General features: G+C 33.6%; 3 protein-coding genes and 1 non-coding gene across 5 annotated transcripts; 2 read left to right on the top strand and 2 right to left on the bottom strand.

The window, feature by feature from the left end:
• LOC18605118 (non-specific phospholipase C6) lies at window positions 1,858-4,861 on the top strand. Its single transcript, XM_007037937.2, has 3 exons — window positions 1,858-3,241; window positions 3,728-3,904; window positions 4,271-4,861. The coding sequence occupies exons 1-3, from the start codon at window positions 2,152-2,154 to the stop codon at window positions 4,567-4,569; spliced, it is 1,566 nt and encodes a 521-aa protein (XP_007037999.2). The 5' UTR covers window positions 1,858-2,151; the 3' UTR covers window positions 4,570-4,861.
• On the bottom strand, window positions 5,978-7,872 carry LOC18605117 (mediator of RNA polymerase II transcription subunit 30). 2 transcript variants are annotated; one of them, XM_007037934.2, is made up of 3 exons: window positions 7,234-7,840; window positions 6,801-6,893; window positions 5,978-6,462 (listed from the first exon to the last, which is right to left on the bottom strand). In XM_007037934.2, the coding sequence occupies exons 1-3, from the start codon at window positions 7,636-7,638 to the stop codon at window positions 6,364-6,366; spliced, it is 597 nt and encodes a 198-aa protein (XP_007037996.2). In that variant the 5' UTR covers window positions 7,639-7,840; the 3' UTR covers window positions 5,978-6,363. The 2 variants fall into 2 exon arrangements, with proteins under 2 accessions (XP_007037996.2, XP_007037997.2); XM_007037935.2 differs by lacking the exon at window positions 6,801-6,893 and having other exon boundaries at window positions 7,234-7,872.
• TRNAS-UGA lies at window positions 7,835-7,916 on the bottom strand. Its single transcript has one exon. It is a non-coding gene; the product is annotated as a tRNA-Ser (tRNA).
• On the top strand, window positions 8,899-10,368 carry LOC18605116 (thylakoid lumenal 17.9 kDa protein, chloroplastic). The gene is made up of 4 exons (XM_007037933.2): window positions 8,899-9,276; window positions 9,405-9,519; window positions 9,612-9,681; window positions 9,941-10,368. The coding sequence occupies exons 1-4, from the start codon at window positions 8,999-9,001 to the stop codon at window positions 10,159-10,161; spliced, it is 684 nt and encodes a 227-aa protein (XP_007037995.2). The 5' UTR covers window positions 8,899-8,998; the 3' UTR covers window positions 10,162-10,368.

Genomic DNA, 18,095 nt, shown 5'->3' with positions numbered 1-18,095 from the left:
GGTCCAATCGCAGCCTATTCACGCGGTGGTTGCGCTGAGCTCGTCGCTCCCTTCAATGCCTGATTTGGGTCTCGTGGTACAATATTTTTGACTTCTTTATGCTTTTTTTTTTAAGTTCTTTTAGTCGGCTTCTTAGACCAAAAGAAGAATAACAATACAGTGATTTCCCACGTTCCTTGGTCTCTAAGCGAGACAGTAGCGCCAAAGAGCACATAATTTATTGGTCCTTTCCCTTTCTCTCTAAAGAGGTATGTGATGCAACAACGTCATCTGTTCACCGTAAAACATGGTTAGCCTAGTTAATGACTAGATTCCTGTCGGGGCCTCCGCCTCAGCCAATGGAAACGAGAAAGGCTGAAAGGTGCAGACACGCCTTCAACTTAACTGTCTCCAATTATTATTATCTAACTTTATTTTTAGGCCCTCCCATCAACGAGAGGAAAAGTTAAGAGTGGTGTTTGTTGCATCAAATCCGAGATTATTTAAAGCTCTAGGAGGATTATAACATGCATCACGTGTTTGGGGATGGAACACTAAACATACTAATTAATCTGAAATGGAGGTATTAAACCTTCTATTCTACTGCTACACCTTAATCATTAATTAATTTGTTAAACTTATTATTTATTAATACCCCCGCCTAATCTTGCCCAAGTTTTTCCCATCATTTCATGTTCTGTTAGTGGAAGGGATAAAGCAAAGCGGAGTAGTGTTTGTCCTATCTAAAGTAAAAGAAACGGAACTTTTTCAGTGAAAGAAAATGGATTAAAGTTAGGTCAGGTAGTGCACTTGCACTTGGTCGGGCCGGGATTCCAGGGTAGTGATGGTGTTATACCTTAATTGAACCTTTAGTTTGGTAAAATGGGTGGCCTTCACGGTGCACACCTTGGTCTCTCCGTCACTTTTCTTCTCAACTTTTTCTCTCCACTACTTCAATTTATACTCTTCTTTCCTGTGCTGCTGTCTGTTGGAACTTGAGAAGATAGGAGGATTAAGAATAGTTATAGTTTAATCTGAATCCATACCCATCTTCGAAATAACAAGTGTTGCCATTTATATTGTTCTACTTAAGGAAATGAGATTTAATATGAAAATTTTTCCAATCATACTGTTGCTGTATACTCTACTGTTTTTACTATACAAGGAGTAGTATATTACAACTGTCTAATCAATTTTGTATGATGTGGGAATTGATTATTTGATGGGGAAGGGGAGGGGAAAATCTTGGCGTTGCCAGCACAATGACCGCTGTCTCGCTCAAATAAATAACCAAATGGCGACTGTCATAGTCAAATACAGTTGACATTCTTGATTCTTGTCTTCATATTAGACAAAGTTTCTAACATTTTCTAATTGCTTATTTGCCCTTTCCCCGTAATTTGGTAATTAGCAAGTGTAATTTTAATAGTAGTTAATCTATTTTTAACTTGTTGCACTTTTTAATGGAAAGTGAGGATACATTTCTTTTGCTGTAATTAAATTATAATTAATCAATCAGGATTATAAATTGTACAAAAATTATTGAAAGATTAGGTGAAATTTATATTTATGAATAACGAAGTAAAGAATCTGTGTCACGAGAGTAACTGAAAATGCTACCAAAATGAGTGGGAATTTGACCAATGCTTAGTCCAAAATCCCAACCCACTTACCCATTTAAATCATAACTAACCTTTCTCCGGAGAAGAAAAGTTCTAAATCAACTTATACAAAAAGGAAAGAATCAAATTTAAATCCTTGATAAATGGAAGTGAAAAACATAACCGATTCCACATTCCAGATGTCGTTTTCTCAGTCTCTTTATTGCTTTTTTTTTCCTTTTTCTTTGAATATATTAAGGAAAAAAAGCATTCACCATTGTAATTTGTAAAGAGCACAAAACCAGAACCTTCTTTTCTTCGCTGTGGGTCTCTCCTTCTGTATCTGATGTCCTTGTATACTGATTTTCTCTCCTCCCTTCTCTACACTGAAAATATCTAGGCAAAGACACTGTCTCTGTGTAGTAGTTTTCTCTTTTTTTTTTTCTTTCATTTGTTACCATTATAGGATAAGTTTAGAGGTTCTTGGATTCCTGGAAGCCTACTATAGAAGCAAAGGGGTAGCTCCCTGAGTATCGAGATAGTAAAAGAACAATCTTTCCCACAGGTTTCAATGGGAGGATCCCAAACCAAGGCACCAACTTCATTTTCCTTCATTTTCTTGCTGTTTCTCACGGTGTCATGTCTCTTCACACCACTGGGAGCCCAGCAGCAGTCACCCATTAAGACCATAGTGGTGTTGGTGATGGAAAATAGATCCTTTGATCACATGGTTGGGTGGATGAAGAAATCCATTAATCCAGCAGTCAATGGGGTGACAGGGGATGAATGCAATCCCGTTTCGACAAAAAATCCAAACCCAGAATCCATTTGCTTCACTGATGATGCCGAGTTTGTGGATCCGGATCCAGGTCACTCTTTTGAAGCTGTGGAGCAACAGGTATTTGGCTCTGCCTCCATTCCTTCCATGTCTGGCTTTGTGGAGCAAGCATTGTCAATGTCTCAGAACCTCTCTGAGACTGTCATGAAAGGTTTTAGGCCTCAGGCTGTGCCAGTTTATGCTGCTCTTGTAAAGGAATTTGCACTCTTTGATAGGTGGTTTTCTTCAATTCCTGGCCCAACACAACCCAATAGGTTATTTGTGTATTCTGCTACTTCTCATGGCTCAACAAGTCATGTTAAGAAGCAGTTGGCTCACGGGTACCCCCAAAAAACCATCTTTGAATCACTTCATGAGAATGGTAAGGACTTTGGTATTTATTTCCAAAACATACCCACAACTTTGTTCTATAGAAATCTGAGAAAATTGAAGTATGTATTCAAATTTCATCAGTTTGATTTAAAATTTAAGAAAGATGCTAGGAAAGGTAAACTTCCGAGCTTAACTGTTATCGAGCCAAGATACTTTGATCTTAAGGGATTGCCTGCTAATGATGACCATCCATCTCATGATGTTGCCAATGGGCAAAAGCTTGTCAAGGAGGTGTATGAGACATTGAGAGCAAGTCCTCAATGGAATGAGACCCTTTTGGTTATTACTTATGATGAGCATGGTGGGTTCTATGATCATGTCAAGACTCCTTATGTCAATGTCCCCAACCCAGATGGAAACACTGGCCCTGCTCCTTCTTTCTTCAAGTTTGACAGGCTTGGTGTCCGTGTGCCGACAATCATGGTCTCTCCTTGGATCAAGAAAGGCACTGGTAAGTTGGATTTTCATCATTTATTTTCAGCTTGCCACTTCTAGGTTCTGCTATAAGCTTTGTTATTAGAATAGAATAGTTCTGTGAAAAAACTCATACCTGTTCATAAGAAGACATTAAGTTTTCCAAGCCCGTTTCTGTTTTTCCTGCATTGAGGGGTATTATAAGTTTATTTTGTCAAAAGGCGCTTAATTTTTGAGATTATATAGGATTTGATTTGGTTGATCTTCTTACTAAATAGCCTAATAAGTAAGACTCTGAATTAATTGATTGGGGTATGTTTAGGCAAGTGGTTATGGTTTTGACTCCACTGATTTTGACAATTGGGTGTAATCTTCAATTGCCACCTTAACTGAAGATGTATGTGGATTAGTTAATAATAATGTCTTTAGGCGCTTGCTGCTGTACCTTTCTAGTGATTTTAAATTAGAATGTTGATTCCGTAATTCTTCTTCTCTATGCTTGAATTTCTGCTGTTTCTTGTAGTGATAAGTGGTCCAAAGGGACCTACTCCAAACTCTGAATTTGAGCACTCATCCATCCCCGCAACAATAAAGAAAATGTTCAACCTGTCCTCCAACTTCTTGACTCACAGAGATGCTTGGGCTGGCACTTTTGAGGAGGTTGTTGCGGGGTTGACCTCTCCCAGAACTGATTGCCCAGGTATTTTTTCCGTTTCACGCAATTGGTGTGGCAAATTTAGGATCTTCTAGCTTGGCCTAGATGGGAAAAAGGGCAATGTATACTCAAAGTGAGATGAAAAAGGGAGAAACTGAGTGGAAAGAGAAATGAGCAGACTAATTAGGTAAAAATAAATTTAAAATAAATCATATGGATTTATTGGATCTTCTGATCATGTGGAAAGTAAAAAATCAATGGACAGATTGGTGACAAATATATGGAGCATCCATGATTGGCTTATGCTAATTTGAAAAGGGCAAAATATCATTCTAATAATTAGAGCATCAAAGTTTTGCATGATGAACTGAAAAGAAATTTATTAATTTATTTCCTTTGAATTAAATGCAGTGACATTGCCAGATGTAGCACCTTTGAGGACAACAGAAGCTAAAGAAGATGCTGGTCTCTCTGAATTTCAAAGTGAGGTAGTTCAACTAGCTGCGGTTCTTAACGGTGATCACTTCTTGAGTAGCTTCCCTGATGAGATGGGCAAGAAGATGAGCGTGAAAGAAGCTCACGAGTATGTGAAAGGAGCAGTTTCACGATTTATAAGAGCAAGCAAAGAGGCAATCAAGTTGGGAGCAGATGAATCTGCCATTGTAGATATGAGATCATCACTTACAACTAGATCTTCAATCCACAACTAGTTGAATCTTCTCCCCTCCATTAATATCTATCGACCTTTATATCTCTCACATGTTATAGAAATGTATTCTCTCATTAAATTTATCAAGTAATATGCTATAAAACTAGGTATTTCTGTGAAAAGAAGTGTGTCTGAATTATAAATGTGTGATGATATCTCCATATGCTGTGGAAGTGATGAAAGTGACAGTGTCAAAGTCCCTTCTGTAAATAACTGCTTAAGGGCTACTTCAATTTGTAGAAGTAAAATGGTTTGTGCCAAAATTATAGAATCCACCTATGCTCTTTGAGGAACTTGGTCTGGTACATTAAGAGCGCCGTCTTCCCATGCTTCACAAGTAACTAGTTAATTTGTTGCCATATGACCACCAGGCTTTTAATTCAGAACTGGCGTTTTGCCAACATCTGGTCGGCATCTCGACACGAGGATTGTGATAGCTGAAGATGGGTCCTAGGCTCTTGGCACCCTTACATTTTAGGTTTGCTTTGCTTGCGTGGTGGGAGAAGAGAAGAGGCAGACTGGGCTCCTTCACTCCCGCCTTGAGAACTAATGGCTACCAGCCTGCACGCCATCAAGCAAGCTCATAATTACCGGAAATATATATATATATATTGTCCACGATTCTAAGAACCTTCATCCAGCTATCCATTCCAATTGGGATTAGCCCTTAAAAACGCAAATTATTATTTTCACCCTTGGCCTTGTGGTTTGATGAAAATTGCAACTATTATTTTTTAGTTAATCTCTGGCCAATACAAAAATATATAGTCAATCACTTAAAATGTAAAATTATATAAGATAAGATCATAATTTTCATGAACCCCTAAAAAAAATTCATCAATTCACCCAATGGCTTCTGCTTTCTTCTACTTGAATTACAGTACAAATAACCATGAAGAAAATTTTGATCATTCAGTTAAATTTACCACTTGCTGGTAATAGGAGTGGCGAAAAACTTGACACCACATGGTTAACAAGGATTTGGTTTGTGTCTTTTCGATCAACGACAGGTTTGAATACGAGTTTAGAACATAATCCTCCCCATCAGTTTCACGTGAAATAAAATTTTGAAGATGCAGCAGAGTGGCGACCGACGATGACTGCGCTTGTAACAAGACAAGACAGCTAACAACTCCATGAAAATAACAAATAATGGGCTACTAGCCCCCAGTACTAACACCAAATAGCACAATAAACAGCATCCATATTGGCTTACAGTTGATGGGCCAAAAAGCAATTAGCTAACATCCTCGCACTAGCAAGAGAAACACGTCCAAAGCTACATACTAAATCAACTTCTCGCAGCTCATTTTGCTCAATTAGGAAGTGCCACTGGTTCAATAATCACGCAGGGCTTCTCCTTTGAGGAGCAGCTTAATGCGTGAGATACAGCCATGGTGAGCTCAAACTCATAATGAAAATGAAGTTATGCCTATATGTATTCAATCAAGTGATCACAACAATGAATCAAGCTACTTTGTACTTGATGGATGCTTGGTTCGAACTACACTTGTCTGTAATGTTAAACTGAATGCATACAAGGCAAAAAAAAAAAAAAAATTCTTGAAGGGCTCCTTTTCATTTTTCTTTTTGGTCATACCATTTTTCTGCCCTCCAATTGCTCAAAACCAAAGTGCCGCTCCATCCCAATGAAAGACGTATACATAGAAGTAATCCTGGCATTCCGTAGAATGAGTGATGGGAAGACAACAACATCATCATTCAAAGCAGACACCTGAGTTCATGTTCCTCTCCTAGAGCACCCTTTTCAGCAACCAAGATGCTTATCCAAACTTTAGATTGAACAAGGACTTTGCCAAGTAGATATGTCTTTAATAAGGTCCCGTAGCTGGTCTATTAGAAGCTTGAGGTATTCATTCTTGTTTGCAAGCTCCTACATAGAAAACCACCATTTTAGTTGCTCTTTTACAGACATTAAACATTGCTTCTTGATGAATCAAGACTCAAAATTAAACAGCATCAGAAAGAAAACAATCAGCTAAGAGCTCCCCATTTTAAGACTTCCAAGAATCCATGAACCATCACCAATTTATAGGCTTTGTAAACCTGATATAATCGAAGTAACAACACTACTTTAAAATTTGAAAATCCACAACAACCCAAATCCTGCCCCCTTCTAAAAGAGTGGGTGTCATTGCCACTAGTGTTTTAAGGGAATATGAACTGCATTACCTAAAGACTAAAATTATAAACATTTTCACTGCAAACTACCTTTCTTAGATTAGAGGCTTGGTCTTCCAACTTGTCAATTTCTGCTTCATCTGCAGGACTGCTTGCAGTTGAACCCGTTTCAAATGCCTTTGCCTATTTAAAGATTAAAAAAAATACACCAAATATAATTCAATTCTTATTCCTTGAGCTAATTGAAACACATTAAAAATCCAAATAATGAAAATAACTTTCCTAACAATGTAGCAATAAATATATTAAAATTTGTAGCATGATACTCATTCAAAGTAAAGCAGCATGAATATAGAATTTTTGACAAAAAGCCTAATTCCTAATTAACAATTTCAAAGACTGGCTCATTTGAATGATGAAATCAGGCTCTAAGTAAATTCCTAAATTGCCTAAATAATACTCATACTCCCCACCCCAGAAAAGTTCCTAACTTGAGCTGTAAAAGCCCTAACTTTCTCAATACCTTTTGAGAATTGGGAATAGCGGCAAGCACAGCGCGAAGAGAAGCGACGGAGTTCTTATACCTCAGGCGAGCCTCATCGAGAGCACCATTGCCGCTACCTCCGATTCCACCCATCTCCAAGTGATGGCCGCCATCGGATGCCGAATCACCGTTGGAGAGAGAAGAAGGGCCGTTGGGTGCAGCAGTGTTGGCAGTAGTAGTAGAAGAAGCGGTTGTAGAATTACTTGAAGAAGGGATGGTGGACCACAAGGCAGGGTTGCAAAGCTCGTCGTTCATGGAAGAGAGGATCTGGAAAGCTGCTTCGATGGTTTCTTCTAGATGTTTCAGGCCTTCTGCTGCTAGCTCCTGTGTCGTTTTGGTGTTGCTGCTTGTTGGTGTTGTCGCATTTAAGGGATTTTCTTCCATTTTCTTAAAAAGGGTTTTTCTTTTGTCTTACCACTTTTTCAGTTTGGTTGCCGAGAAAATTTAAAGTGGAGGATGTCCGGGTTTTTCAAGTTCCTAAACGAAATCAAATCTATGTGAGCCCTATCGTAACGTTGAATATGAAGCTAGTGATTGGGATAAAATCAGAGCACAAAAAATTTAAACAAATAAAAAGGAGCGTCGACAGCAGGGTTCGAACCTGCGCGGGCGAAACCCAACAGATTTCAAGTCTGTCTCCTTAACCACTCGGACATATCGACGTTGCTGCTCGTGTTGTGACGTATTTTTAATCATTGTTATAAAGATCAAATAATGCTTAATTGCCCAAAATCCAAATTAGATATGACAATTCGTGTTTTCGTGTCTTAAACGTGTCAGACACGAAATACGTTAAGGTTAAACACGACACGTTTAATATTCGTGTCTTAAATTTGAAACACGTACACGTACACGTTTAATACACGTGTAACACGACACGACATGATTAACACGTTTTACACGTTTATTAAACGTGTCAATATACAACACGACATGATTAATAACACGTTTAACACAATTAACACGATTAAATAAAAATATTTATAATTAAATATAATTTTATTATTTAAATTTAAAATCTATAATTATAAAAATAATTATAACAAAAAAATAATAATAATAACATCAAATATAATAAAATTTAATATAAATAACATACATAAAATTTATTATCATACATAAAGTTAAAATACACATTAAATAATTATTAAAAAATTATTTATATAAGGTTAAAATAGTTTTTAACTATTAATGTTTAATAGGTTAATAAACGTGTCATGTATATATGTTTAAATACGTATACACGTTTAAACACGATAACACGATTAAGTAAGCGTGTTTAAACGTGTTTGTCATGTCTGACAAGTTAAGACACGAAAATTTTTGTGTCTTAACGTGTCAAACACGATTAAACACGAAACACGTTAAGGGTAATCCCAAAATCTATTTAACCCGTATCTTCTCTTGTCATGCTAACGTGTCGCGTCCAAAATTACCAGGTCTAATCCAAATTATAACATTTCAACCGCCTGAATTCATTTCTTATTTAGAAGTAAATTGTTTCAGAATTTAGTTATGCCATGAAACTTAGCTATAAACTTCTTACTGGAAATGTGTATTTTGACAATCAAACAGTGTTAAAGTTAAGCAGGACTAGTATTTTTTCTTATTTTCTAATTGACTCTGCTTAAAAAAGTTAAAAAGTGTGAAACGGTGCTGTTTTATCCTGGTTGAGACACAGAACCAGAGAGAGAAACTTGGAGATGTGAGCGGAGGAGAAAAAGGATAACAGAAAGTAACAACCATGACCATTACTCTGATTCGTCAGCTCCTCCCTCTGCTTTCTTCACCTTCCAAACAACCAACACCCTCTGCAACATTTTCTCAACTGCAAATCTCAAAGAATCCTAACCCAAAACCCATTCTCTTCTCTAACTTGCTCTCTCTAGCCCTCACTTTAACCTTGAACTCCCCACTACCTTCCTTGGCCTTTCCTTCTGTTAACTCTCTGTCTTCCCCCAAACTTCCACCCACCACCCCTTTTACTGAGGCCAAGTTCTTGCAGCTTGGACTGGAAGATGGGTCTGTCTTGAAACTTTTTCATCTTTTTAATTGGTTTAAATTAAGCAAATATATTAAGTTTATTTTAGTGGTTTTTTATTGATAATAACGTTTTATAAGTTGGAAGGAAATGCTTTATCCCTTTGCAGGAAAATTAGGCCTTGCCCGTCCACAAATCCAGGTTGTGTGTCAACAAATGCAAAATCATCATCTTTTGCTTTCCCATGGATTATTCCCGAGAATTCTACAGAGAATGCGGTTCAGGTTTGAGAAATTTATTTTTATGCCTTTATTTCTGAATAATTTGTAATGTGAAATTGTCATATTGACTTACTTTTGAGCATGCTTCATTGCAGGAACTGCAAGAAGCAATCCTAAAAACTCAGAAGAATGCCAAGATTGAGGTTGTTGAAGATACCCCAAGTGGTAAGTAGACTGAAAGCCGTATACATGCAGACATGATGTTACAAATTGGCATTTGAAGTGGAATAATGGATATATCCAATGTGCATGAAGTTCAAGTGTGAATTAAAGGCTTTAAAGATAGTTTATATGGGGGAGAAAGGAAGAAGGACAATTGAACCAAATTGAGAATAAGCTAAGGCCTTGTAATCTTTTATGTTCATATATTTGAGTAGACTGAGATATCGAATAATTTACTGACAACTGTTAAACAAATGATCAGGCAAATATTTACTAGCCGAGGTTGATGGAGCGTTTGGCCGGGACGTGCTGGAGTTTTTAGTGAAGGGAGATGTTGTTACTTACAGGTCTATGGCCGAGAAAGTGACCTATATTTACCCTTTCACAACAGCAATTGGTGACTCAAAGGGTCAGGAAGAGAGGTTGAAGAAGATCATAGACCAATTAGGCTGGTATGTTCCAAGTTTTGATTCCATGGAATAGGCTTATGTCGTTTTCCCTTATCAATATATATCCACTACTTCAATTTCTTTTTCTTCTTCCTGGGAGAACAATTTTCATAAAAATTGGAAAAGCTATTAGGGGTATATATGGAAATGAATGGAGAATGGTGACTGTGGAAGTTCAGTTGTAATTTTATGGCATTTTAGTGCATAGAATTTGCAGTTTCACCTGCAAATTCATTGACGACTCACTGTTTTCATGACTTGTGAAATAATTGGTAAAACTAAAATGGTATCCAACTTAATATTCAACTGAAAGGAGTCATCGCTTGCAAGTCTTCAAAGTTGCCATAGTTTCAAGGTATAACACATGTACAAAAACAAATGGCAAGCTGTCATTACTTGGTGAAAACGATTTGTTCATCCACAAGATTTCCTAAGCAAAGTCTTGAAGAAAAATCTAGTCGACTTTTCGCCTTTCAATCAATCAACAAGTTGGTTATTGAGATACTACTTAACTAACATGTTTGAAAAATCGTATCTCCTTTCTCATATGGTGTAGGCTTACCCAGTAGGAAGCCAATGCAAGAAAAATAAAGAAAATTCTGTACCAATTGGCCAATAAGGAGTTAGGAAATATATAGCTATGAATTTTGTGATTCAACATTGATCTAAACAAAGACATTGAGATGATAATCCAAAAAATGTCTTTGGCATATTGGTTTCTTCACTCAATAGCCCAACTAATCAAGGTAGTGAAAGGGATGAAAAGCAAAAGGAAGAGTGGAAAGAGTAAAATAAAAGAAAGTCCACAGAAATTGGATGGCTTGGATAGATGATGCGTGTAGTGCATGCCCCGTGGAAATGGAGAATTGTAAATCGAATTGAGAAGACTGTTAGGAGGCCACCAGTTGGCCTTCATGTAAAATCCAAAAAATATTCTCCCAAAATACTTTAAAAAGGATATTTTAATCCTTCTTGTTTCAAAATTATGTTTTTTTATCTTTTATTATTTAAAAAAATTATATCAAATATTAAGTCCTAAAATACATATAATATCAGATTTAATTTTATTAATTGTTGATTAATGGAATTAATAGTAAAAGATTAAAAACATCATTTTGAAATAAAAATATTAAAATATCGTTTAAAATATTTTTAAAAACTTTTTAAATTTTACCCACCAACCTCCTGTCTCTTTCTTTTGTTCATAATGCAGTCAAGGAATGACGTACATCATAGTGGAGAATCATCCGTTCTCAAGCTCACTGTATAAAGATGGCTGAAATTCTGAAATTAAAATTCACGTTGGTGGATTAATTTGATTGGACCGTCCATCACATTAAGGTAGATAAAATATTGTACCAATTGAGCTGTTCTCGTCCCAAATCTGTACGTGGCAGAAAGGGGTCCCCACTCTAGGAAAGCTATAGTACAAAATTTGGCTTTTTTTTTTTTTTAATCTTCAATTTATTTATTGCCCCTAAATCGCCGTCCTCTCATCTACTGCTATTTGTTTAGGCTGTTTGAAAGTTATTAGGTGATGTTTAGTGCTTTACAATATAATGTATTATAGGTAATGTGGTTATAAGTAAAATGATTACAAAAAAAATAATATTATAGTATTTGATATATAAACAAAATAATGATTAAAATGTAGAAAATATAATATTATTTGGTTTACAAGTACTTTGCTAAAAATATAATGTTAATTTTTAAAATTATCCCTATTTATTAAAATACAAGCTTACTATACTTGTATTTTTTATTGTTAATTTTTATATAATATCATCTCTTAAATATATTTTTAATGTCATATATTTTATTTTTATTTTTTATAATAATATTATATATTTTATTTTCATTTCTTTAATCTAATTTTTTATATTATATATTATATTTTAATTTCTTTTACCTATATTATATAAATTTTAATTTCTTATATTTTATTTTATTTTAATTTTTAATTCTTATATTATATATTTTATTTTAATTATAACATTACAAAATGTTTTTAATAAAGTAATAAACTTGAAGGCTAAAAATGTCTTTAATAACATTGCAAATTGCAATGTAATGTGATTGCATTGGTTTTGAACTGCAATCACATTATATCCTTTGACTGTAATGTAATTGTATTGTAATCTTACATTACAGTGGTCTGTTGTAAAACAAACACTATAATATAATTTAATTAGACACATTGCAAGGAATGTGCTACTACTTTTCTCATACCAATTGCTACCTTATTGTAGGAAAATTGTGAGTCTTGAGACCAAGATATGAGAAACATTTTCAAGATGGGAACATTTGACACAACTTTTACTTCATAGCCTTCCAAAAACATAAAATGTAGGCATGAAAAGCTAATTCCAATGAGGTCTTGGCAATTATGATGCTACTAGTATTATTATTAGTCATATGGGAGACGTTACCATTATATATTTCCTTAGCACATGCTTGCCTCATATAATACTCTCTTGATGTGAAATATAATTTGAAAGGACATTAAGAAAATTTTATTTAAAAATATATATTTATAAATGAAGTAAGTGTCTTATTTATAGACTGATTATCCTATTTAGATAGAATTTACAAGATAAAGATAATGTTAAGAGATTTGATTTAGATGGATTAAATTTAAATTTTAATCTAATCTAATCTACATTCAAATTTAAATATATATAATCAAATATAAAAATTTAAAGCAAATTATACTCCTATGTTTGACCTGCGGGGCTATTTGGCCTATCTTGACTGCTTGGTCTAGTTTGGACTCTTGGGTGACGACATAATGGACATTCATACATATATTCATAACACTCTCCCTTAAATATCTATTATATTGAAAATATGCCTCGTCAAAATCTTACTAGGAAAAAATCTCTTGAAAAAAAATTTGAGTGAAGGAAAAATAATACATAATTATTTTTAAGAATACGCTTTTAAAATATTGCCTCATTAAAAATCTTATCAAGAAAAACTAGTGGGAAAAACCTTAATTAAGAAAAATAGTGCAGTGCATATTTTACTTTCTTTAATGGCTATATTATTTAAGATCTTTAAAACGACACATTCCAATACTTTATACCAACTTTTCAAATGTTGCAATACGAAGATCTTTCGTGAACAAATCTACTAGGTTGTCACTTGAATAAATTTGTTGAACACTAATATTACCTTTTTCTTGGAGATGATAAGTGAAGAAGATTTTTTTTGTGAAGTATGTTTTGTTCTATTGCTTTTAATGTATCATTCATTTAATTGAACCATACAAGCAGTATTATTCTCATATGACGTTGTCGAAATTTTTTTTCTTGGTTGACAAGTCACACTTTACACGAATATGTTGAGTTATAGATCTTAACTAAATACATTTTTGACTTGCCTCATAAATTGCTAAAATTTATGCACGATTAAAAGTAGTAACTATAGTTTGTTATACAGAACCCCATGAAATAACCGTATCTCCATATGTGAATAAGTAACTTATTTGAGATTGAGCTTTGTGTGGATCAAATAAATACTCTGCATCTGCATAACCAATTAAATTTGATTTTGAATACATGTGAGTAAAATAAACCCATGTCCATTGTTCTTCGAAGATATCGGAGTACATATTTAATTTCATTCCGATGCCTTCGAGTTGGAAAAGAACTATATCTTGCTAATAAATTTACAGCAAATAATATATCAGGTCATGTATTGCTAGCAAGATATGTTAATGCTATGATTGCACTAAGATATGGCACTTCAAGACCAAGAAATTCTTCATTATCTTCACGAGCTTAGAAAGGGTCCATTTTCACATTTAGTTACCTTACAACTATAGGTGAATTCAATGGATGCGCTTTATATAGAATCGTTTTAGCACTTTTACTATATAATTTGATTGAAAGACAAAAATTTCATTTGTCAAGTGCTCAATCAAAGGCCTAAACAAACTTTATTTTTCCAACGTCTTTCATTTGAAATTCTTTCTTTAAGTAACCTACAACTTTTGATAACTCTTCGAGAGTTTCAATAATATTCAAATCATCAATATAAACAATAATTATTACAAATTCATATCCAAATCTTTCTATAAAAATACACGGGCATATAAGATTATTTTTATAGCTTTCTTCAACAAATATTCACTAAGACGATTCATTAAGGCAATTATATCACATGTGTCCAGGTTGCTTTTAATCCATATAAATATTTATTTTATTTGATCGAATAAATTTCCTAAGAATTATGTGCTTCAAGCAACTTAAATTCTTTATGGATTTTCATGTGGATATTGATATTAAGTTAGCCATATATATAAGATGTAGCTATATTCATTAGATGCATTTCAATCTTTTCATGTATTACCAGACTAATTAAATACAGAAATGTAATTGCATCCACCACAAGAGAATATGTCTCTCCATAATCAATACCAAGTCTTTACGTAAAACCTTCTGCGACAAGCCGTACTTTATATCTCACAATCTCATTTTTCTCATTTCATTTTTACACAAATAGCCATTTAGATCCCACTAGTTTTACACCAATTGTTGTATGGACAATAGGTCCAAAATTTCATGTTTTGCAAGTGAGTTCAATTCCGCCTTAATTACGTCTTTCCACATTGATCAATCATTTCTATGTCTATATTCTTTAAAAGATGTAGGTTCAAGATCCTTATTTTTTTCATAATATTGAGCGCTATATTATATGTGAAAATATCGTCCATATTTATTTCATTCTAGTTTCATATTTTCCTGTCATGACATAATTTATTAAGATCTCTTCATTTTTAAAAATTTTAGGTGTTTGAATTTCTTTTGAAATTTTATCAATTATGTTAGGGGTTTCTTCTGGAGTTTTTGTTGTAACACACCCAACTTTGATAAACACTATTAATGGTTTGTGTTATGTTGCATGAGGAGTTAAGAACATGCATATGAGCATGATTATGTGGTTAAGGATCTTGAATGATGAAATGTTTGTTTTCGATGAAATTAAGATCTTGAGCTATGATAACTTTATGATATAGAGTTATTTGGACTTAATTTTTATAATAATTTAGCTTAATTTTTGTGGTAATGTATAGAAATTAGTAAGTTTTATTTAATTTATTTAAGTTAGTTAATTAGGTGAGTCAATTTAATCTTAGTTAATTTTGTGCTTAAATTGGTGTTAATGTGCCTAAGATATGTTATTATTGATTAATTTGTTTATTTTGTGGGTGTGCAATTAAAAGGGTGAAAAGTTGTCAAGTTAAGTGCTCATGAGATGTAGACTTCCACTACACATGTCTCGGTATTTTGATCATGACTTTCTATACAGAACTCCAAATGAAGTGATTCTTAGACCATTAGAAATTGAAGAGAAAAATATACAACTTTTATGTTTACTATTTTGCTTAGTTCGGCCTGAAAGGTGGTTAAAAACCTTGTCAAAATTAAAGCACTTCAGCAATCCTAGAGAGATCATGACTTTTGCAAATTAAATGGTCAAGGCTACGGCCTTGGTGGAGGTAGGCCACGGCTCGCGTAGTCTAATGAGGAAATCCTGGTTAGAATTGACTTTTTTCTTCACCCAACTTGACCCAACTTTAAAGCCTTATAAAAGTAACTTTTCGAAGGACTTTTAGAGACACGAAACACTTGATTTAGAGCTAAGAATTAAGTCATTGGAAAAAAAGGTCTCATTAAAGCTGAGAAGAAATCAGGGGGATTTAAGAAGATTTGGAGATCAATATTACAATTCATGGGTTTATTTTATCTTTTTGTTATTGTTTTATTTTCTTGGTTTGATTTTGATGTTTAAACTTAATTTGATGATAATGTGTGCCTTTATGGAGAACTAATTTATTTATCTAAAATTATGATTGAACTGATTACATAGTCTAAATTATTTATCTCTTTTTTGCCTATGTTTTGATGGTTTTTAAGTTATTTATTCTATTTTGTTTTTAATACTTCCAATTGCTTGATCACTAATTAGATTAATCTAAAAATCTAAGTTAAACCTTGACAAAAGAGATTTAGATAGACCTTGAATAGAATAGCATATGATCAATGCAATTAGTTGATTAGGTAGTTTAATTTGCATGTAGGATAGACATACACCTATAAGCCATGCATAATCAGAATTAAATCATGAACTTAATTAATCTTTCTTCAATTTATTTTGCATAGACATATAGTAAGTTAATTAGGAAAGTTATTTTTATAAGAACATCGACAAAGACTTGTAAATAAATTAGGACTCTAGGTTAGCAACATAATCCGTTAAACTAAGTTAAGAGAGAGAGAGANGTTAGCAACTTAATTCGTTAAACTAAGTTAAGAGAGAGAGAGAGAGAGAGAGAGAGAGAGAGAGAGAGAGAGAGAGAGAGAGAGAATATTCAGATGAAGTATTGAGGGAAATTATAATCTTAGGTCTAGTAATCAATCAAGTTTAATAAAATAATTTTGCTAGGTAATTTTAGATTAGATTTAGGTTTTAAGTTTGTTAAATTTGTTAAATTTAACTTTTTTTAACTTAATTTTTGTTATTTAAATAAAAGTAGAGTGTTTCAATTTTAGTAATTAACAAACAGGGATTAAAACAATTTTCTGTGGGAACTATACTTTACATCATCATTATATTACTTATTTGTGATACGTGCACTTACGTGAAAAATCAACAACAAGCTATGTTATGGCATATTTAGTTTGGATATTGGGTAATACGAAACATACTAGCTGCATTGAGATGAATGTTGAGACAGGAAATGATTTTATAAGTTTTGGCTTGCAGTCAAGCAGCTTAAAATGCTAGAAATTTACATTCTGGGAAAAATGCCTTAAGGAAACGTTTTGTAAAATTTCTATCGATACATTCAAGAATGTATCGATAAATTTAGGCTTGAAGGCATTTTGTTGAAAATCTATTAATAGAAGCACCTCACGTATTGATAGATTTGTGAAAAGAGACATTTTGTCAAAAATGTATTGTTAGATTTCCTCAATCTATCGATACATTTGAGGTAAAGACCATTCTGTTAAAATTGTATCGATACATTGACACATGTATCGATAGATTTGAGGGAATTTTGTAAAAATGTATCAATACATTTATAAAGGTATCAATACATCACTGTAAGTCAGTAAAAAATTGAAAAGGCTTTAGGCATTCCACCTATTTGAAAACACAAGGAAACAAAAGTTCTCCCTCTCTGCACTTACAAGCTTAGACCCCCTAGTAGATTGGAGCTAATTTGGAGTATTTGGAAGCTTGTAAATTCATACTTAAGGTAAGATCAAGCTTCCTAACACTTTGAACTACATTTTGATTGATTCAAAAAAAAAAGAATTTGGCTATGGTTTTAGCTCAATTGATTCCCTCTAGAGCTACTGAAATTTTGGAGTTCTTAGAAGGTTAAAATCAACTACAAAAGGTAATGTTCTAACTACCTTAGGCCTTGGAACCAAGAGGAAAATGTGAATTAAGATTTGGTAGTGAGACTTAGAAATTATCTAAGTTGTGAAATGCTAAAATGCTTTGAAGCTAAGAATTTAGCTTTAAAGCATTGTTGTTGAGCTGGAATCCAACTAGAATTAAGGATTTGTAAGCTATTGGTAAGCCATGTTGGTGAATTTTAAGTGAATGGGGCATTTATTTAAAAGCTAGGGATTATGTATGTAAATTGAAATAAATGAGTTATTATAGGAATGCCTAATGTTAATAGAGTGCCTAGATGAACTATACCTAGGTTGATGGTTCCTTATGAGCTACTGTGCAACTGTGCTTAATAACAATTTCTGTTTAATATAGGGTGAGCCATTTAGTGGTGAATGTGCTTGGCTAAAATTTTCTTTAAGGCTAAGGTCTATTGACTGTGCCATTGTGCTTGCTCAAGTTATGGTTCAATACTCTTATATTGTGATTGCATATGAGTATTGTTGATTTTACGAAATGAATATTACTTGTTAACTATAGAACTTGAACTATGAA

Source organism: Theobroma cacao, chromosome 3 (assembly GCF_000208745.1).
Source record: "Theobroma cacao cultivar B97-61/B2 chromosome 3, Criollo_cocoa_genome_V2, whole genome shotgun sequence".
Lineage (NCBI taxonomy): Eukaryota > Viridiplantae > Streptophyta > Magnoliopsida > Malvales > Malvaceae > Theobroma > Theobroma cacao.
Note: the sequence above shows the minus strand (reverse complement) of the source record. Positions and strands in the feature narration are given on the sequence as shown.